This window comes from Camelina sativa, chromosome 7 (assembly GCF_030686135.1).
Source record: "Camelina sativa cultivar CO46 ecotype springtype chromosome 7, ASM3068613v1".
Taxonomy (NCBI): Eukaryota; Viridiplantae; Streptophyta; class Magnoliopsida; order Brassicales; family Brassicaceae; genus Camelina; species Camelina sativa.
Window position 1 is genome coordinate 9,373,642 of NC_141886.1, and position 23,006 is coordinate 9,396,647.

The 23,006-nt window shown below is 32.4% G+C and overlaps 2 protein-coding genes and 1 pseudogene across 8 annotated transcripts; 1 reads left to right on the forward strand and 2 right to left on the reverse strand.

Annotated features, from left to right (window-relative positions):
- Positions 1–234: 234 nt before the first annotated feature.
- Positions 235–5,754, reverse strand: LOC104700809 (kinesin-like protein KIN-7N). The gene is made up of 18 exons (XM_010416401.3): positions 5,411–5,754; positions 5,194–5,283; positions 4,966–5,084; positions 4,754–4,867; positions 4,584–4,665; positions 4,435–4,502; positions 4,298–4,357; positions 4,052–4,194; positions 3,868–3,970; positions 3,683–3,763; positions 3,473–3,541; positions 3,344–3,403; positions 3,098–3,250; positions 2,473–2,784; positions 2,007–2,090; positions 1,625–1,783; positions 1,288–1,536; positions 235–747 (listed from the first exon to the last, which is right to left on the reverse strand). Exons 1-18 carry the CDS (start codon positions 5,559–5,561, stop codon positions 346–348), a joined length of 2,499 nt encoding a protein of 832 aa, XP_010414703.2. The 5' UTR covers positions 5,562–5,754; the 3' UTR covers positions 235–345.
- A 5,268-nt stretch (positions 5,755–11,022) lies between these two features.
- LOC104700811 (uncharacterized) lies at positions 11,023–14,304 on the forward strand. Of its 7 annotated transcripts, none has more exons than XR_015562228.1 (7): positions 12,041–12,169; positions 12,265–12,468; positions 12,988–13,035; positions 13,109–13,131; positions 13,302–13,402; positions 13,524–13,642; positions 13,894–14,304. XR_015562228.1 is itself a non-coding variant. In XM_019227587.2 (7 exons), exons 2-7 carry the CDS (start codon positions 12,301–12,303, stop codon positions 13,961–13,963), a joined length of 537 nt encoding a protein of 178 aa, XP_019083132.2. In that variant the 5' UTR covers positions 12,041–12,169; positions 12,265–12,300; the 3' UTR covers positions 13,964–14,304. The 7 variants fall into 7 exon arrangements, 2 of the variants coding, with proteins under 2 accessions (XP_019083132.2, XP_087315262.1); XM_019227587.2 differs by having other exon boundaries at positions 13,302–13,410; XR_015562227.1 differs by having other exon boundaries at positions 13,109–13,402.
- Positions 14,305–20,093: 5,789 nt separating this feature from the next.
- LOC104700812 (basic leucine zipper 4 pseudogene) lies at positions 20,094–20,794 on the reverse strand (annotated as a pseudogene).
- Positions 20,795–23,006: the final 2,212 nt, after the last annotated feature.

Consider the following 23,006-nt stretch of genomic DNA (forward strand, 5'->3'; position numbering starts at 1 on the left):
GGCTTCTCTTTCTCCTTTAGTAATAGTAGAGAATAGGAGGGTGTTGAGCTCCATATGTATCAAGTTATACTGTGCAGATAATAATCTCCTAGTCGAAAATTGCAACTAATTTATAGGTTCTTCACGTCTCTTATTCAAACATTAGCGAATCCTGTGATAAATTCAATTTGGAGAGAAGCTTTTGACTTTAATGACTTTGGTTTACTGTTTACAGTGACGAAACATTAGCTATCGTTTTCACATAAATGCATAAATCATTAACTTGGTGCATAAATCATTAGCTATCGTTCTCAATGAATCACATAACTTAAATTGTTTGTTACAATGGCTCAAAAGTACGACGGATTACGGATTTCGAGTGGTTAGTTTCTGCATTTTGGATTTGATTTCACTGTGAAAAGACACAATAGATTTGTGCCTGGTAGCGAAAGCAGTGCTGATTTGCTTAATCTCTTCCTCCATCTCTTTCCTCCGCTTCACTTCCACATTAAGATCTCTTAAAACATTCTCTTTATCACTTGCAGTCACACTCAATCTCTGAGTTGACTGAGAGAGTTTTCTATCTAAAGAATCTCTATCTTCCTTCAGCAACTGTACCTCTTTTAACAGCTTCTCATGGCTTTCTCTTGAAGCTTTTAGAAGCTGTTTATCCAAACACAACTCTTTCTCTACCTTGTTACATCTTTCCTTGATGATGCTGAGCTCATACTTCAGTTTCTCTTCTTCCAAAGCACCTGTTTCTTGTCCCTTTAAAATCACATTCAAAACCTGTCTTAGAGAAAGGAGAAATAGTAGCCTGACCACAACATCTAACTAACCAAACATGAATCAGTTCCTGCATGTCTGGCCATCTAACTAACCAAACATGAATCAGTTCCTGCATGTCTGGCAACATTGTATAAGAAAGAATGTGTTTTGCTCAAATGAGGCACTCAATCTTGCATGTCTGGTTGGACTATTAACTTCTTATATGACTATAGTATACTGTAAAACGGTGAGGACTTGGTTTGATGAGAGTTTTTATGCCGAAGACAAAGGGAAAGGAAAAACTTATAGATCCACATGGATTCAAAGCTTTGGCTTAGTATGCAACACAAAATTCTTGCAATAGACTACTAGGAAAAAAATGTAAAAAGAACGCCATTTATTAGATTTATTTGCCGTTCAACATATGCAGATGTGTCACTGGACTTAACTCCTAAATAGAGAGACAAAGTACCCAAGCAAAACTATTGAAAAGATAAGTAAAATAGATCCATATCTTGACGATTGTGACAAGGAAGCTACCTTGTTGTGGGAGTTCAGGAATTCATCTTTTGCTTGTGCGTCTGACAACAACGACGTGGTTGTGTTCTTTAGACTCACACGAAGTGTTTCCCATTGGTCAGATAAAGGATGATCGATGCTACTGCCCGTTTTCTGACCATCCATTATCATTGAAAATTGTGCTTCTAGAGTCGACAGAAGGCTTGTTGTGATTTCAGTTGTACCAAAGAGCAGCTTTACTGTTGGAGATTCCTTGTCAGCGATTAAGTTCTAAGAAATTGCAAGAGAAAACACTTGTGAACTCCTCTATTTATTAATTATCTCAAAAATAAAATCAAAGAAAAAGTAAGCTGTTTACCTGCATTGTGACTATAACATCCTTGTAGACATCCTTGCAATTAGCAAATGACTTAGATAACTTATTTGGAATTTCCTTGATGGGAAGAGTTTCTTGTTTGAGCTCAGTCATCTCTTCCATCAGTTTGTTGTTCAGAAGTACTTGTTCGTTGAATTTTACCTGAGAGTACATAATTGATGCATAAATAACCATTATAACCCACAGTCAGTTGGCATCCAGCATAACAAATGCAGTTTCAAATATAAGAACTAAAAAGTAAATTTAGCTGCAAAGAAGTGATTTATTTTCTCTTAATTCCAGGAAATCTTGATAACTAGTTCAATCTTGATGAATCGAAATAGCATCTTCATTTGAACAACCAACAAAACCAATAAAGACTAACCTGAAGACCCTCCTTCTCATTGTTCAGCAACTCAATCTGACTTTTGAGATCTTCCACCTCTTTGTAGTTTTCACGCGAGCATTCCTAAATGAAAATTAACAAATAATTATGGCCACCTTAGGCACATGTTTTAAGTGCTAAAATCCTCACCAAACTATTGTTGAAAACTATGCAAGCGGCATATATTTGGATAATCTCTAGGTATTCTTAATTCATATGAAGTTTTAAAAATCAGTAATTCTCAAGATACATGAGCCAGCTTCTGATAAAACAGAGCATTTGAATGCAAGATGATATGAAAAGGAAAACAAATAAGGAGACTACCCAAAAGAAAAGGCGATAAAGAGTTGATTTGATTATATATGCATCTAGAATCTCTATTCAATGTAATTCTGTGAGCTTTCATGCATAAAAATAATCTTCATTATTGGTAGATAATAGGAGTCAAGTAAATGTATATACTCACCGTGGTTGTTGTAGTTAATGGAGTGGGTTGACATTTAACCGCAGGTGTGAATTGACATTTAATTGCAGGTGTAAACTGGAGTTTATCAAGGTCTGCAACAAAACCCTTGTTTAGTTTCATCCAAGTGTCTTCATCGGCCACATCCCCCAGGGAATTAACCATCGGACTAAAATCAGATAGTCCTGAATAATTATTTGACCGAGAAACCACAAAGGAACGGGAAGCTGATTTAAAGCACGGAGTCCCAGGAACATCACTGCTATCATTGATATTATTGCGCCCATCTGGAGTCTTTCTTAAACTGATAAAGTCCTGCACAAAGATGTTACGTTAACAAAATTTTACATAACCATGAACTTGAGTCCACCACTTAAGCTTAAGAGTAGTAATTACTAGTCTAACAAAAACAAAGAGTGTTACAAGTTTGCTATCTTTGATTATTTCCACAACATATTATAACTTAAATTTGATGCCTATTTTTCTTTTTGAAGTTATGTTTGCTTCAGCAAAATGTCTGGATGTAATGATTGAGGAATATCACGCAGAAGTAATCTACTTAAGTCTTATATCTTATAAAAATCTAGGAACAGCAGGATATCGCCTAAGCCAATGAATGCATCCGTACCTCTGACTGGTTCCTCTTGAAGTCTGAATTAGTGACAAGATTGTTTAGGTTCTCAATTTTCATTTGTTGCTCCTTGATGCATTGTTCCTGCTCCTTCTGCTTCCTTCTCTCTTCTTCCAGTTGAGTTTTTAGCCTTTCACATTCTAACTCATACTGGAAAACAAACAAAAGGGTAGCTGTTTTGTAAAATTTGTCCGCTCAGTATTGTACTCAATGCATAAACTAGAAAAAAGCGCAAAAAACTACCTTAAGCATCTGATTGCTTAGCTTTAAGATCTCTTGCTCCAACACTTCGGCATGCGATCCCTACAAACACTACCAATGTTGGTATCGTCCCCTTTCTAAGATGTAATTGAAATAAAACTATGACTATACCTGAAGCTTCATTCGCAGCTCTTCTATCTCTAATTTTTGGCGCTTCAATAAAGCGGCATCAGTCAAGATCTGAAGCATTGAAACACTCTCAGATTATATTCCGATTAAGAGGAAAAAAACCAGCAAATATGAAACTGTAGCCAATGATCCTTTTTGAAGGGAAGAAATAACAAGAAAGAAGTTTCAATGCTTTAAAATTCAAATGGAGACCTCATTCACTTGGGCACAGTTGGTGATGCGCTTGGCTCTGCTTGCAAATTGGAGAGTTCCTTTTGATTCCTCAATATGATGCTACACAAGTCATCATGATTAGTCAACTGCCTATTCTTGCGCTTTGGATGATTACTCAAGGCCAAGACAATGCAAAACATGACCAAATAAGTACCTTATTTTACCTCTTCTGGCGCGATAGTGCATATAATGCAGGTCTTTGCATTACCACCAAGTGCAGGCTGAAGAATTCGAGTCAGCTTACTATCTCGGTACGGAATATGTGCCCTATTATCAAGAATGTAAAAAATGAGCTGCGGTGAGCTATATTGTTGCTACGTTTAAACCAAATAAAGGGTAAGAAAGTACCTTAACTTTGCACTGTCACTTAGTTTATTGATGACATTACCAAGAATCATTAAGCTCTTATTAATGTACTTCCCTTCCGTCAAGCGTACTCCACCAGCACCAGTTTTAGCAATTCGCTCAGATCCAGCCAAGTCAACCAAATTCTAGTTCCATTAAAAGATCACCCATAAGAAAACAGCTTGACATAATCTAACTTTCACAAGAAAGTTTTGAAAGATGTTAACTGCGCTGAAAACTTTCACTCACCAAGACTGAGACACGGATAGCATCTGAAGAATTATTATCTTTTCCCCTGCTCTCAATCACCTATCACACAGAGAGATTTTATAAGATAAAATACTTGAAAAGTGTCAAAGGTTCCGTTGATAGCTTCTGAACCATACCATTCTGAAGATGGTGTGAGACCTGCTACTGTGAACATTCATGTTTGTCTCGCCAAAATGCCTATTAACTGTTAATTGAAAACGACCATGTCAATACACACCTTAGGCACAATCAAAATGCAGGAAAAGAAAATATATGGGTTAAAAACCTTCTCCAGAATCTATAAGCTTTAGAATCTGTTCAGCGTCACTAACAATTTCTTCCTTAAGACCAGCAACAAATACTCCACGCTGCACATCAAAAGAAGCAAGTGGGTTTAACTACTCTTAGAACAAACTAATGGAGAAGAAATCACTTTTGTAAATGATCCAACCAAACCTCCAAATGTTCATGAATCTGCAGTCTCTGATTCTCAACAGCTAAAAGATCATTAATTTCTTCATTGTAAATCTCCATGTACGAAACCCGGATGAGAAACTCACGATCAGATATCTAAAAAACGAAGAAACATGGAAACACACAAATCAAAAAGCTGTACTCTTTTTCTTACTTCACAGATCATTGAATAATTCTGAGCACAACTATAATACCATATGTATTCTTTCAAACACATCTCTGACAGATCTTCGAATAATTCCTGGATCATTTTCAGAACCCGTCATTGTAAACGTCTTCCCACTACTAGTTTGCCCATAAGCAAATGCAGTACCTAACAAAATCACAGTAACTCAATACATCAAAAACTATGGATAAATACAAAATTAACCTCACGAACTCGTTCAAGTTTCAAATTTTCGATTTGGATCAGATTAGATTACCATTAAAACCCTCAACGGCGGCATGAATGATATCCTTAGTAAGAAGTTCGTAGACGCTAGCATTCGTGGAACTTTCGTCGAACACATGATCTGCACAATAGATAAACGAAACAACACCACAATTTATAAAAAGGAAGAAACTTTCGATATCACTCAGATCTATAGAAATCTAAAAACCCAGAACTGATTGAGAAGAAAGGGAAAGAGATGAATTTACCGAAAGCGTAAGAAGCGGTTGTGATTGGAGTGTCGAGTGACTTGTGAAGAGAGATCCGATTATCTTCAACTTTCCAGAGTGAAGATCCAGTTTCCGGCGATAGTTCCGGCGCCGGTGGTCTCACCCTGACTGCTACACAGATCTTTTCCATATTTGAAAGTGCCGTTTGAATTTGAAAATCTCAAGAGGGTTGAATAAAGAGAGAGAGAGAGAGAGTCCCTAACGAGAGCCCTTAAAAGCATTTTCGATGTAGCGTAAATTACAATAATACCCTTCTCGTTTCTTTGGTATTCACTATTCAGTCAATTTGAGAGATGCCCGGGTTTTATACTACTATACCGAATATCAAACCAAATCAAATTTTGCTTGAAAATCTCAACACGTTGAATAGAGAGAGAGAGAGAGAGAGCGACCCTAGAAAAACAAAGAGTCCTTAAAAGTTAAAAGCATTTTGAATGTAACTTGAAACTACAATAATACCCTTCTTGTTTCTTTGGTATATTATATTCAGTCAATTTGAGAGATGGTTTAATACTATTATACCGAATATCAAACCAAAAACCAAAACCAAATCAACATTTGTAAACCGAAATTATGGCTGCAAATTGTTGCTTAAAATTGAAAGAGTTTGAAAACCCATTCATCTCCAAAATAGTGGTTGAACAAGTTGAACATTTTTGTCATATGATTAGTTTATTTTCAGTTTTTAGGTTGTATGGATTGAATAGTTTTTTTCAACTTCTTCAACCTTTTCAATTGTGTAACCATTTGCACCCTATGTATATAATTTTTTGGGTCGGAAGTTGGAACCGAAGTCTACACTAGTATTTTTGAAGTTTATTTTAGAAATAAATTTTCATTATTAAAAGAATTACAATGTAATAGATACCAATATTGTATAGCACGGAGAAATGTTTACGTAAACTTTACTATAATTTGTTAGTTATAAAATAATAGTAGAAGTTTTATTTAATTTACTCTATACATTTTATAATCTTTTATATTTAATTTACTTAGTTTCATACTCTAACTTCAACTCATTACATAATACAATGTTCAAATCCTTGAATTATATAAATTTGATAAAATCTATAAAATAAAACAAAACTCATATTGAAGCGGTCGTGTTTAGAAATATCGATTTAACTTTTTGATTTTTTAGTTGTATATATTATACTGAATAAAATCTAACATTTTTTATTTCTTAGATTCTAATAAGATATCACTGCATCGATGTACATTGAAAAAAATATTTCATAAAGTAGATATAATATTTTATATTTTTAAAATATAAATAATGTTGTATACTAGTTTTAAACATTAAAATATATCTATCATTATTAAACGATTTAGGAATGCAAATATCTTAGAGGGGTTATTAGTTATATGATTTTAATGGATTTGGAAATCCAAACAAAAATCATGTGTTATTCAACCATTGATTTTAAAAGGAAAAATGATTGCCAGCTACGTCAAGTATAGGCCAACACATGACCACACATACAAACAATATAAATGTTTTGCTAGCTACACGAACTATAGTCATTACATAAGGACATGCATAGACAAACATGAACTATGTGTACAACCCCATAACCATCTAATTCCGATGATTTGTTTGCCGGAATCCGGTGTTGATCGGTATTGACCAGCGTTGACCAATGTGACCGGTATTGACCAATGTTGACAAAAAAAAAAATTATTTAATTTTTATAAACAACAAAAGTTAAAAAAAAAAATACATAACTTTACTAAAAGATTATATAATAAATGTTTATACAAAATAATACAACAAATATACATTTTCCTTTTATAAATTCAAAAGTTGGTTTTTAATTTTATACCATATCATTTGTATACCCTATTATATTTTATTATGTAGCACTCTATTAAACATTTTTGTATAAAAAATAATGGTAAATCAAAGTTTAAATATATAGCAAGATGCAATATACTAAAAAAAAAACAATATAACAAATTAGACTCAAATATAAAAAATCTATGAACATTTTTAAGCCAAAAGATTTTAAGAAAAGATTATATATCTCATCATTTGTTATATACCATATTATATTTATTATATAAAAAAGGAAATTTTTGTATATAATAAAATTTTACTACAAAGTATTATAACAAATATAATATGGTATATAACAAATATACATTTCCCTTTTGTATATAAAAAAAATTATATGGTATAAAATTAAAAAATAACTTTTGAATTTACAAAAGGAAAATGTATATTTGTTATACTATTTTGTAGTAAAATTTTATTATATAATCTTTTAGTAAAGTCATGTAATTATTTTGTTAATTTTTGTTGTTTATGAAAAAAAGTTTGGTCAACGCCGGTCAACATTGGTCAATACCGGTCAACACCGGATTCCGGCAAAGAAGATATCATAATTAGATGGTTATGGTGTTGTAAACATAACTCATGTTTGTTTATGCATGTCCGTATGTAATGACAATAGTTCCTGTAGTTAATAAAAGATTTATATTATTTGTATGTGTGACGATGTATTGGCCTATACTTGGCATAGCTAGGAATCATTTTTCCATTTTAAAATACTTATCAAAGTTATGTGATAATGGTTCTATGATTTACAAATACTTGTTAAAATTCCATGTTGTTCATTTAATGATTTGTTTCTTGGATTTCAAAATCCATATTATGTTTTTAATGGATTTGAATAGATTTGAAAATTGTAAAATAGAATGATTCAAATCCAAGGATAAAACATGTTATTTTAAAATCCATGTGTTTTGATTTTCATAATTTATAATTCTATATGGATTTAGAAATCACTTCTTCAATAACATCCCCTTAGTTTCATAAATAAATTAGTTTTATAATTGTTCTAGATAGTTTATTTTTGTTTCCTAAGATTTCTGAAATAATAAATGATCAAAGGTCAATTAATAACCTAATGTGTACTCAACCACGATCTAGTGGTATTGTTGTAACACTTCAGGATCGAATCCTCAAAGACCAAAAAATTACACTATAAAATTATGTAGATTAAATATAGCTAAGACAATGGAAAAGTTTGTGAATCAAGTAACTATCTAAAAACGGAAAGTAAACAAGTGGTTTTAAGGCAATAGAGAAATATTGGGTGCAGGAAATCTTTAGGGTTTATGATCACGAATTTAGATGATTAGAAAGGGATGCATTAGACACCGTTCTAGAACTCAAATCACGGCTGTAAAGTTAACTCACTCACGCAGTGTTAACTATCTAAGCAATGAATTTACTAAACCCTAAACTCTCGTTTGAATCTAGCAAACCAAGCAAGCATTAACAAGTTCGGGTTTGATTAGTTCACAAGGTGCCTTAACTTCAACTCTCATTGGCTAAGGATCACCTTGCTCACCTATGTTCTTTTCCAGCAACTCAACAACACTTTTGGTGCCCCGATGAATTAAACCTAAGATCTTAATCTAGGTGATCAATCTAGCTTAAGCATTAAGAACAAGAATAGATGAAGAACAATAAGATCAATCCCTAATCAAACAAACCTAGCATCAATTAATCATAGAAACCCTTCTGAAACCCTAAACCCAATTGAAAAACTACTCAAACATGGAGAAATAGAACAGCAAATCAATGATGAATAAAACATAATTGCATTGCAAAGAATAGAAAATAGGGTTTAGAAATCTTCTCCAAAGTGTCAAGAAGGATTAAAGATCTTCTCCCTTTAGCTCTCAATACAGAATAGTCTTAGAAAATAAAGCTTATGTCTCTGGAGGCAGGGCCTCTAACTTAAATATCAAAATAAAACACTAAAAGTCGTTTTAAAAAAAACGAAAAAGGAAAACTTGAGTCGGGGACGGGATCAGTCGATCCCAAGCGAGATAGGTCGATCCTGTGTCTTTTCCTCCGCTTGTTCCATCTGCTTGCTAGTCCGATCAGTCTTTACCAAATTGGCTCCAGATGCATGTTTTCATCCCCAAAACACTCACTTTCCTTCTTAAGTAACCTAAGACCTGCACATACTCACAAAAGACTAAAAAGACTCTAAAAACATAGTTTGACTCAATAAAAAACTCAAAACAAATGTAAAAACTATGGTTAAACCTTATAAAATACAGACACACCAATAAATGGAATCTATTAAATAATTTTATTAAATAATTTCAAAATATTATTTTATTATTTTATAAACTAATATAAGCTATTCTTTTGTTAGTTATTAAAATAATTAAAATGAAATGGTATTTTTTGTAATATGCCACATGATCATAGGGTTAAACTTCTAAAAACATTGCTTAGATAAGTATATAGAGATACTATTGCTATATTCATATCCAAACAATGAATTATATCTATCCATATAACCAAACACAAATATTTTTAAAAAAAACATTAATTAGAAAACTTAAAATATCCATTTAGTGTTCCACAATTAATAATAAAATTATTTAGAAGATTTTGTTATATTTACAGTTATGATACTTTTATCATCTTTGTTTTTTTTAATTGCTTTAAATCATCACAAAATACATAAAGGTAAAAAAACTACTTTTTCTTGTGCAGTATATGTTGTGATACAATTTTTAAAAATGGATATATATTATTCAAATGATGAAAGGAAATATGTGTTCAATATCCCACTTCGCTTAAAAATTTTAGACAACGATTCAAACTAATATTAAAAATAAGAAAAAACTGAATCTGAATCGGAGCGAGTAGGAAACTTAACTTAATAAACATCCAAATTAAAAAGAAATATCAAATTAAATTTATGATATAATATTATTAAAAAATAAAAATTAGAATATTCAGAATATTCAAACTTATAAAAATTTAAAATATCATAAGACGATGTTATATTGTGTGAGGGGTTTGAATAGACATTAATAAATTTAAATATCATTATTTCAATGCTATAACAAATATAAATCGTCATTTTATTATTTTGTTAGTACCATCAATATTCGAATAGTAAACATATCAAATTAAATTGACTCATTTCTAATAGAGAATTTGTTAAAAATACTCTTTTTGGAATACCTTTTTTCAAAAATACCCTCTTTTTTTAACATTTTCATTTTTACCCTCTTTTACATAATTTCAATATATTAAATTAATTTTTAGAATTTTTTTCTTGGTTTGGGTTCTTATTTTGCATTTAGGATATAGTTTTGAGGGGTTAGAGTTGGAGTTTAGAGTTTAAAATTTAGTGATTTTATACATAGAAAATGAGTATTTTTGAAAATGACCAACATGAAAGAGTATTTTTAAAAAATGACATTGGAAAAAGGGGATTTTTGAAAATCCCCTTTTTAATATGTAAAATACAAATTATGCACCATACCCTAGATTAAATCTTAGTTGTTAGTCAATAACGAGCACAAATATGTTTACATAATCTTAGTTAGTTATGTTAATGGGCATTAAAAAAAAAAAAAAGAAGAATACTACTTTAGTCTATTTAGTTCAGAGAAATGGAGAAAAATAAGCAATCTTACTTTTAAAATTAGGAAATTATCTAGAATATTACTAAAAAGTAATCTTATTAAAATAATAATACGTTTGAAAACGGGCTTACTAAAACAATACAGAAAAGTTTGATTATTACTTATAAACCAGGGTTTGTATTATTACGGTAATGCCAATTTACATGAGATTGATTCTTTCTACTTTGATTCATTTTCTTCGACTAAATCATGACATCCAAACAAAAGAAACACCATATTCTTGTTGGAGATTAGTGTCCCGAGGGAGAAGAAAATTATCAGAGCTAGACAATCGTTTACGCATAAAACTATGTCTTCTTAAAGACGCTTGTGCTGTTTTGGGTACCATTAACTCCGCCATCTTGACCTTCTTCTTCGCCTTAGGTTTGTTTCTTCATTTTCCGTTCCTTGTAAACTCGATTTTGGATCTGATTTTGTCTATGTGCAGTCAATATTTGTTGTTGTTGCTCTGCTGCAAATTCTGAGATTGTTTGGTAACATAAATTTGTTTCTTATCTTCAATTGGAATTTGGATTGATTTGAAATGATTATTAGAAAGTCTTCAGCTTTGAGCTATAAAAAGTTGATTCCTTTTCTCTTGTTCAGTGGGGACATTGCTAGGGGCACTTACAGGAGCTTTGATAGGCCAAGAAACTGAGAGTGGTTTCATCAGAGGAGCAGCAATTGGTGCCATTTCGGGAGCTGTTTTCTCTATTGAGGTCTTTGAATCATCGCTTGATCTCTGGAAATCCGATGAGTCAGCTTTCGGATGTCTTCTCGATTTGGTGAGCCCCAAAATCACAAACCTACCAATAATGACGCTCTAATAAACTAAAAATAATTTGCACAGCCACGATCTCTAATCTGTCTTCATCGTTTTCCCTTTGATATTTCAAATCGGGAATACACAAGCTGAAAACAATCCGAAGCGAAGAGGGACAAAAATGCATGGGTTCGATTTCAAAGAAATGCAGGAGAAGATCACCGAGAGCTTTCGTCCATGGCAACGCTCTTTTCAATTCTGGGTTCGAGCTACCAATATCTACACTGGCTACAAGGTCTCTCTCTTCTTACTGTGTTTCTTTAATCCTTTTGAATTCATTAGTGTACAGTTTTCTCTATAAAGTTTGATTTTTTGGGCTTCTCTGTTTTGCTTGGATTCAGGTATTTTAACTTCGAGTGAGTTTAGTGAAAGATGCAAAGAAGCAAGAGGAATTGTGGGAAAGACAACATGACCAAGCTGCTGACAAAATTTACTTCATGTGCTCTGATCTTGGGGGTTTCTTCCTTAAGGTTGTTTTAAGTGTTTGGCTTTGTTGCATTTAATAGTTGTTGTCCTATGTTCATTTATAATGTTAACTTTTTGTTTTGATGCTTCTGTAAAAAAGGAATCGTAGATTGCTCAACTTTTAGCAAAACCTGATATGGCACCAGCTGCGTGGGTGAAAAAGCTTGTCACTTTGTGTGATCAAGCTCCTGCCACACCGTTTGATGCGGTTCAGCTTGTTCTGGAGAAGGAGTTAGGTAAAAGCATTGGTGAGATCTTTGAAACATTTGATGAAAAGCCTCTTGGTTCTGCTTCTATTGCTCAGGTATTACAGCTTTTGGTGGGAATATTACAATTAACTGAACATTGTTGAGTGAGAGGATTTGGGAATTTGTGGATGGTGATGGACCAATTATGAAACTGTAAAAGAGTAAACACCAACAAAAGATAGCTTTTAAGTATGACACAAGGGAAGTTGAAGATAATTATTCTTATAGCTGAGAACCTTTGGGATACTACCATTGATGCTTGAAAAGCCTGAATTAGAGTGTTAGTTTATGTCTCAACACTTCATGATGGTTTGTTATTATCAAGAAAACCTTGTCCTCTCTTGCCGTAGATTTCTTATTAGGCATTGTAAAGACAAGGAACTGTAGGGACATTTTCATACTCTGGTTTGATTATATGTAGGCATTCTGTTTTTTTTTTTTTGGCTCTTATTTGTTTTTCCTGAATTGAATTGCTGGATTATCTGGAGTTTGGCATACACTAGTAGTGAGATTCAATGACCATGTCGTCAGTTTTTTTATGTATATGATACATGTAAATTTATTTTCTTTATTAGGTTCACAGGACAAGAGTAAAGGGTAAAAAGATGAATGTTGTTGTAAAGGTGAGCATTATCAGGAGACTATTAAAAGCTTCCCATCTTTTAATAAGAATCTAACTTGATACCACGTGATTAGGTTCAACATCCTGGCATCGAAAGGTTGATTATGACAGACATAAGAAACTTGCAACTATTCGCCTTATACATGCAGAAAACAGATATCAAATTTGACTTGCATTCCATAACAAAGGAAATTTACATGTCGCTAGTCCTTCTTTCTCTTTTTGTTACTGATACCACACTGGAATTTATATCTCCTCTTGCCCCAGCAATATACTTAATAGTTTATCCCGTGCATATGGCCAAATGATACTGAAAAGTGGTTTCTTTCATGCGGATCCACATCTTGGAAATATCTTGATTTGTAAAGGTCAAGAGGCAAGTCATATTTTTGCTTGTAGTTATTATTTGCTAGTTTGCTTACTGTTGTCTTTTGGCTGAACTCACCTATCTACATAGTCTTGATTTGTAATCTTGTTTCCCGTCATCAGGTTGCACTGCTGGACTATGGTCAAGTGAAGGAACTCCCTGACAAATTGAGACTTGGTTATGCGAATTTGGTCATTGCCATGGCTGATAACAATGCTTCACGAGTATCACAGAGCTTTTGGTAACTCATTTCCCATTAAAACTTATCATGCATTACTGAAGTAACTTTTTGACATATTATCAGTTTCGTGGCTCAAAACCTTGTTCCCATTAGCAAATATTTTTTTAGAAAGACATTCCAATAAGAACCAGTGCATTCAAGGTGAAACCATTTGTTACCACAAAAGTTAATTTTTGAGTGAGGATATATTTCTGTTTAAGCTATGTACATTGTGGGTTCATGCATGCCTCAAAAAATGGTTTTTTTTGCAGGATTTCCAGCTTGGTGAAACAGTTAGAAGCTTGCCTCATTGTCATCACATGTTTCACTTACCTTGCATAGACAATTGGCTCCTCAGACACGGTTCTTGCCCGATGTGTAGACGTGACCTTTAATTTCTCTCTCTCTCCATTGTCCGTCTCTCATAATGCAGTCAAACCGCGCAGTTCAAATATTTCTACAGCTTGTACCTCAAGAGGCGGTTCTGCTCCTTTCCTCTTCCATAACTTTCATGTAAATTATAGTTCTTTTTGGCTGTTTACAATTACCATACCTCTCTTTGTCTTTCAGAGTCTTTGTAGGACTCACTCCCTAGTTCTCTAATGTTATGTTCTAGTCAGCCCATGTACAAAGAAACACAAAAATATAGAGTTTATATTTATTTAATTTTGTTTCCTGGCTAATGTTGTGTTACTCATGTTCTATTGGTCGGCTTTTTCTTGAGCACTTGAAACTAGACATACTACTCACGGGACCAAATCCATTGAAGGATACTTACTAGATTCTTGTCTAGATTCTTGTCTGGTGGAACCAAACTAAGTACTTACATATTTAAAGCATTCTTTGATGTAATTTGCTCAACCTAACAAATTTTTTTTTTTTTTTTTTTTTTTTGTGTGAAGTCGTTGTCTAGCACCAAATTGCAATCTTCTATAATAATTTTTGTCCTCTAATTCTCTTGGTAGTTCTAGTACCACTAATCCTCTCCCTGAATCAGAGCCTTGTATTGTATTACTCCTAGTACTCATGGTATTGTATTTTTCCGTTGTATTGCTATGTAAACCCAGAACATTCAAAGAAGTTCTAAGAGACTGATATAGATTGTAATGAAAAACAAATTTAGCTTGGCTGCTTTGCTAAGGCATAGGCATCAACTTAAAACTTAATACAATCTATATCAGTCTCTTAGAACTTCTTTAGTTTGTATATCAAACTGATATAGATTATAAACAAACTTAATAGACTGATATACTTGTTGCGAGTTATGAAACTGAACCACCTTGCAACATGGTGTTGCCCGATGTGTAGACCTGACCTTTAATCTCCCCCCCCCCCCCCCCCACACACACACACACACACATTAAGCTCTTATAGCTTAAGAGTCGGGTCTGCTCTTCTTCTTTTTACTTTAGGATGGTGTTGCCCTGACCTTTCTCTCTCTCCCCCCCCCCATAGCTTAAGAGTCAGGTCTGCTCTTCTTCTTTTTACTTTAGGACTCCTATTTCTTTAATGTTAGGTTTAGTCCGCATGTGTACAGAGAAACACGCAAAAAATAGAGTATCTGTTTATTTAAACACGCAAAAATAGAGTATCTGTAAATGAGCACCGTAGTCACACTTCTGGCAATAGTACAATCACAGAAAAAATAGAGTATCTGTAAATGAGCACCGTAGTCACACTTCTGGCAATAGTGTTGGTGCGGGATTTAGCACCCTCCACATACCGAACTAAACCAGAAAGATAATTTGGTTATTTAACTGGGAATCTGGTTAAGTACTCAGTTAGGTTATTTAAGTCCACTTCGGATAGAAGAAGCCCAGCCTCGAGGATGAAGAACCGACTTCCACTTCGCCCGGCGGCCGATCTAAGAGATAGAGTAACTTTCCTTATTTCAGTTCGTCTGATAAGGAAAGTTAATATATTGTGCGATTCATGAATATGTATAAAGGGGGAAGGACTTTTCCATTGTAAGGCATCGATTATTGAATACAATTATTGAGTTCTCTTCTTGTTCTTAGCAATAGAAACCCTAATTCTTCTAATATCAAAGCTTAGATTAGTTTTCTAAGAGAGTTTTCTTTACTGAATTTGTTTTCCCCCATAAACAAATTCATTGTGGAAATCCAGTTTCTACAAATAGTACAACCACAGATTATCCAGCATAGTTTCCTGGCAAACATCACACGTAAATATATGACCCTTTGGGCAAGGAGTACTGTAGAGCAAAGCGAGCGTGTGCGCGTGCTCATCATGCTTCATGGTCTCTGGCATAGTTAAAATGTAATTTTGTGTGGTATTTATTCATTACCTCTCGAAAATATAATAAATAAATAAACAATTACTAATAACATCTCTTACTTGTTCTAGTAACATCTTTTACTTGTTCTATTTCCGGTGAACAAAAACGACAATATTAGCTAGGATTGCAGAAGAAAAGACTACAAAATTACAATAATATCCTTCATTAAAACGGATTTATGGACGTACACTAAGCAAAAGAACGTTATGTACGTACACTAATCTCAAGAACGTTATGTACGTACACCAAACTGCAACATACATTAAACAAAAAAACGTTATGTATGTACACCCAAACTACAGCATGCATAGCTTATATTTTTGACACTTCTATAACTATGTTCAACGGTGGGTTTGACACTTCTATAACTATGCTCAACGGTGTGTTTATTTGTAACTGTGAGAATATGGTGAGAGAATGTGATATTGCACCTTTTAGTTATACATATCTTTATGTGTGATTGTTTCACTTATCTCCCTAATTAGTGTCAAACAAGATTGAATGACCTAGTCCGCTTTATGATGATTGCTATCATGTTTCTCACATAAGTACTTATTTTGAATGTTACATTAAAATAACTTGTGTACGTACATGTTTTGAATGTTTTGTTTGTAAACAATTTGTGTGTTCATATGTACGTATGCATTCATAAGTTGTGTACGTATGCGTTCATATGTACGTACACGTTTATATGTACGTACACGTTCGATTTTAGGTTTAATGAACCCGAAATTACCATAATATCCTCGTCTTCTATCTCTAACATACGACTAAAAAACCTAATTTTCCCTGCCTCACTTTATTTTTTCACGACTTATGTCTATTTTTTTGGTTTCACTTGTGGGGTTTTTACTCAACTATTATAGATTTTCATCTCAACATCTGATTTCTAACTTAAAAACATATAAAAAGTGAGTTATATAGATCCCCCTATAAGTCTATCGCAACTCTATACTGTCTTTACTTGCTCAAAAAAATTCTTATTATTCTGGTAAGACTTACAACTGTCACAAATGCCTACTTAATCTACCACAAATTAGAAGTATACCATTACACTACTAAAACTATTTCAAAAAACAAAGTAAGTATACCAAAAATATTTGTTAAGGACTAAATCTGTCAAATAAATCTGTTGCAACGAGTCATTAGTCTACCATAAATATCTTCCCTACCTTTTAAGTCTATCGATCTACCCCACTCAAAAAATAAGTCTATCATCAAAGGCATTTTCTCTACCAACTTAATCTAACGAAATCAAATATCTATCTAATTAATCTACCATACACATAAGTGTACCATCACTACAACTAAGTATACCAATTATATCTATCGTACCCCTTCACTCTGCCACCTTAATATACCAACTATATCTACCATCTTTATGTACTAGAGTTTCATACCATCAAACAACCGGTAGAATTTTTTTCAGTTCCCAATGTTTTTTTTTCTTTCAATAGTATTATCCGTAATTGCGTTTTTTTTCAACACTAGTTATAGGGGTACAAATAGTACAAAAGTTATTCTAGTAATTACCAACAATTGTGTGCTACTCTTGTAATAAGGAAACATTTTAGTAATATTATAGTAATTTGTTATTCTCCCTTTAAAATTTGTTGTTCGTCTATGTATATATAGTATTATATACACCTCTATTGCCCTTCTTCTTCTTTAAAAAAAACAAATATGTTAAAATCATAAAATGTATCTTGTGCTTTCTTCTCATTTGTAATTATTGGCCTGTTGAATTCGTTAATGAGGTCAGGTCAGTCTTTAAGTCACAACCTTAATTTTTTGTTTTGTCCCAAATTAAACCTTAGTGGTTGAAGGTCAGATTTTTAACCGCCTTGTCATAGAACCACCACAGATCTGACAGCATTAGCAGATAAAAAGTTAACTTTTTTACCCAAACAAAAATGTCAACAGTTCACATAAAAATAGTCCGATATCTTATATTCTTATATAATACATGAAAACATCTGTTGATTTTGGTTTTATAATAAAGAAAGCAGTTTAGGGCCCTTTAATTTCCCATTTGTTTTTTTTTCTTCTTTTTTGCCAAACAGTATATAACTAAAAACGTTTTCGTTTATGACTTTCGATATTGTTTTAGTTAATTATATGGATTGATTTCGTTCTAATAGTTGAAATCAATTTTCCAACTTCATAATACATTTGCAAGTTATGAGTTTGATATATGAATGAGATGTATACATTGTAGTTGGGGATTTTTTTTTTTTTTTTTTTTTTTTTTTTTTTTTTTTTTTTTTTATACAGAAGTTTTTTCAATAAAACTTTGACATGAGTAAATAATATGTGAGCTACTATGTGATTGAATAGCAAAAAACTTTAACCAAGTAGAAAAGTAATTTTGATACGTATACATCAATATTGTTTTAAGTTAGATATTTAACACGTCTATAATATATATAACATAATCACTGAAAAATGTAAAATTTTGTTAACTGTTTCACATTAAAAGTGGTATACCATTTTTTTATAAAGGGTATGGTATGGTAAACCATTTTATCACCTTTGTTGGAAAATTTTAAAAAAAAATTCTGAAAATTTAGTATGTGAAGAGATCTTAAAAGTTGAAATAGTAAATTCTTACGAATGTTATTAAACTAAGCTTCGAATACTATCGATGTTCTAATTCCTATGTCCACATTGCCAATATATAGTGAGATATATATACTTATAATAGACTTATGTGAAATAGAGATATTTACGGGTTATTTCAGCGCGATGAACAATGAACCGTCAAAACCCAATCACCCATGTATGTAAAATATCTAAGACAACTTAAAAAAGAGAAAAGTTGTATGTTTCTTTTTTATATGCAAAGAAATTTTTGTCTTTATAGTTTATACAGCCGACATCTTAAATATCTAGAAAATATACTTGTTTAGGGTTATGTAGAAGTTTTGCAAAGATATGTCGGCCGAATAAAAGTGACAAGAAATAGATTTGAGTTCAATTGAATAGAGCTTTATATGATATCCACCGAGAAGATCCCATCACATGACACATCTCTCTTTTTTCCTCTTCCAGACACAGTGACACTACCTTATTTTCTTTGTTCTTTAACGTTGGTAGCTCCTGTACAACTCTTGGGAATGATTCATCTTGATATTTTCGATGAAGTTTCCTTATATAGATAACTTATTTTATTGAAAGTCTCCTTTAATTATTATTTTAATTTCTTACCTACGGACCACTGTATTGGGTTTATACTTCTGTTTTATGTTCCAACTTCTAAACCAAAGTTTGTGAATTTTGATACTATCATTCAAAATCGCAAACGTTCACGTGTTTTATAAGATATTACGCTAATATTTCAAATAACCTGCAAAAAAATTTCACTTATTTACAACCCTTTCTTTTTTACTTATTTACAACCCATATAACAATTCATGACCCTTTTAAATCTGTTGCGAAGTCGTGCATGCATGCATCTCTTTTATGTACAGTATATGATGATCATGTCATGTGTACATAATTAGCCACACAAATAAAGTTCCACGTTTCCTTTATGTGATTTGGTCTAAGATTTTTCTTCTAGCCTCGGCATATATACACACTACCAAAAAGTATTTATTATATTCTGACGGAACACATTTTAAAAAAAAATTAAATAATAATTATTACCAAACTAGCTCATATAATTATTTCAGAAGATACTTGGTAAATTTTACATTGATTTATAAGGATGTGGATGACTTTAAGAATTGATAGTTAATAGATCTCAAAATGTGTTTTACATTTTTTTAAAGTATGACTCTTTTTTTTTTTTTTTCAATTTTAAAGTATGACTCTTTATAAAGCATTGTACACAACATTTTCATCGAGCTAGGGAGCTAGCAAGTTTCAAGTTTCGACCCAGTAGTTTATCTAAGTGTCAATTTAGGGAAGAATTTGTAATTGAGAGTTATGGTCAAAGACTTTGATTTGTATGCCCATTGTTTACACCATGTTTCATGTTCGGATCGGACGCTTGAGTGTACAAGGTATAAAAAAGCAAAACGAGACAGCTGCTAAAATAAGTTTGATGTTTGGCTACTGCCTACTTCGTTCACTACACTATTCTTTGCCGGACAGTCCGATGTGCTCTTTACATAAGCAATAGTGCACACGAAGAGTATTACGATTGTGTTTTATGTAGAGCGAAACAAATTTGACAAATATTATATCTATACAGATTACACATAATATTTACATATACTGATATACACATGCACCTAATTTGAACCAAGATGTGAGAATTCTCATTGAAAATCGTTTTGACCTTTACAAAAATGCTCAAAAAGTTACTTGGCATCGTTTCTGTTTTATTTTATGCCAAACTTAAATCTCGAGCTCTGTGATGTAAGTTACTCTCGTTGAGACTGGCGATTGAATGGCCACTAAAAACCGGTACAAGTCTAGAAGCCTCATTTCAAGGCAAATCGATTCGGTTTTCAACCAGTTATTTTCATTTGATATGTTATTACCACAACTAACCACATTAGCTAACCGGTTTGTCAGCTCCTGATTCCTTTGGTTCAGCCGGTTCAACTCTTCTGTTAATTCTTCAAAACGTTTCTTCTTCTTCAACCTTGATCTCTTTGCCGATTCCCGGTTCGATAATGTCCGCCTTCTCTTCTTCTCATCAGCCTGTACCATCTCGCTTGTACCGCTTGGATTATCCAACTCGTCTGATTGAAGAAACGCCAATATTTCTGTGAGTTCTTCTCCGGTTATCATAGCATCATCAAAGCAGATATGAACCGGCTCTAAATTGGTCGAAAACATTGCTATAAGTAGAAGAGAAAAATCCGGTTTAGTATTAAACCGTTTTATTGGTATGTAAGCTAAGCAAGCAGCCGTAGAATAAAAGCGAGAGGGAAGGGGAAGGACTCAAATGAAACATGGATGGCTATTTATAGAGAGAAATGTGAAAGAACATGTGGGACTCACATAGTGATATATAGTGGTTATTCTTGTCCAATTAGAAAGTGCCAGGTATATTAAAATGTCATAATCAGAGTCAATCTAAGAGATTAATTGGAATGTTTGTCCTTTAGTGCTTTGGATAACATTATTACTATATTATTTTAACTTTTGTTTTTTAATCCTTTTATACCTTTTGTTTGGATTCTGCTTTTTAACCTTTGATCACTTTCGTAGCACTACTTTTTAACTACAGAGATTGTGTATTAGTTTCACATTGTCATTATAAGATTTGTGTGTGTGTGTGTGTGTGTGTGTGTGTGTGTCTTTTTTTGGTGTGTGTGTGTGATGGAGTGATTTCAATTAACAAAGCTCTCTGGGTGTTTAAGGATGTCACCATGTTTTAAAAATCAGTAAGAAAACTATATATTAAAGGTAAAATACTAGAGGGTCAAAATATATGAAAAACTTGTGAGGTATAACAAAATTATAATTATTCTGTGACATTTCTTCAGATCATAATTAAAAATTTAAATGATAAATATTTCTAGTATATAGTTTGTGTTAGTGTTGTCGTTGTGTCACTATCCTGACCGATCTTCAGCACAAACATATTACATATGAACCTTGGTTTTGACTAAGGACTCATAATATTTTCTTACTTATCAGACCAAATTTGAAATTTGTGTAAGATTTCTTGGTATACTGATATGAATTAGTGGTGTGTTACTGTGTTAGATATACTGAGTAGGTTCAAACCAAGAAAATGCATCATTTTTGGTAATTAACTTTTTATGAATGTGATAAAAAGAGGCCACACACTTTTATTAACTTAACTCTTTTCGAGTCCTTTGATTGCTAGAAACGACTCTGGATTCAAGCTTGCATATTACACGTAGTTGATAGAAAAATCAAGAAAATATCCTATACCTAAAGACGAAAGATTTGGAGTTTCTCTATGCATGGATCGTGTGGGGGAGAAAATGGTGTGTGGGTCTTAACGAGAAGAAGAAGATGGGGGTTTAGCTTAATGGCGAAGAATCTAACAAAAAGCATATTACGTTTTAATTTATTTTTTAAGTGTTTGTATTTTTTCTTATCTTTTTAGTAAGATAAAGTAAACAATACAAGTGAAACTACAGCTGCATTCTCTTTAAAGTGTATCTATCACTTTGAATCAAGATAATTCTTTAAATAAAATTGGGTAAATATCTTTTTTTTTTGTATATTTATACATTTTCTGAACCAAAATTTATCTGTGAAAATATATAATACTGTGATATATTGGAATATTTTGTCAATGGGGTTTAAATGTTTAGTAATCAATCTTGCCTAGTTACAGTAAAAATGGATTATGATTTTTATTAATTTTTTGAGTTGTTAATTTATTAATATACTAATTGATCTGAAAAAAACTAATTTGGAATCGAAAATATATATTAATTTATTGAATTATTAATTTATAGAGATTATATACTAAGGAGTTTTTTGTTTTTTTGTTCTAAATCAAAAATTTATATAGTGGGCGTATCTTGTTTTTTTTTTTTTTTTTTGCCTACAATAAAGAACATACTATTCTTATATTTGACCTTCGTAATCACGTCTCAGAAAAATCCAAAGTCCACTGTTTGCGACTTTGTGGCTTTTGTTAGTGGACTCAAACATGCACTCACATTTTCACAACCTCTCTAACCGACTCTATGTTAACCTAATTCTTTTTGTTATAAAAATGGAAACATTAGTTTAACCTCAGACACAAAGTTTTGTCATCTAATTAGGAAATGTCTAACAACCAGTTTATAATTTTTAACAATTCTTTATTGTTGTTATAAAGGTGGGATCATTAGTTTAACCTCAAACAGAGTTTTTGTCATCTAATTAAGAGATGTCTACCACCAGGAGTTGGATTCATGTGCTTCTTCCCTATTTGCCTCCCCCTAGTTTTTTGTTTAATCTTTAGAATTCCACATTCTCAAGTAAAGTCCAACAAAAGTTGGCAAAAAGCTGTTTTATTTCACATGTATTATACTCATAAGTCTATCTCTAACCATATGTAAAAAACCAAATCAAATTGCGCCGAAGTTCTTCAATCCGACTGAACCAAACCTAAGTTTTATAATAACCCAAACATTATACTTTAAAGAAAAAAAATATTTG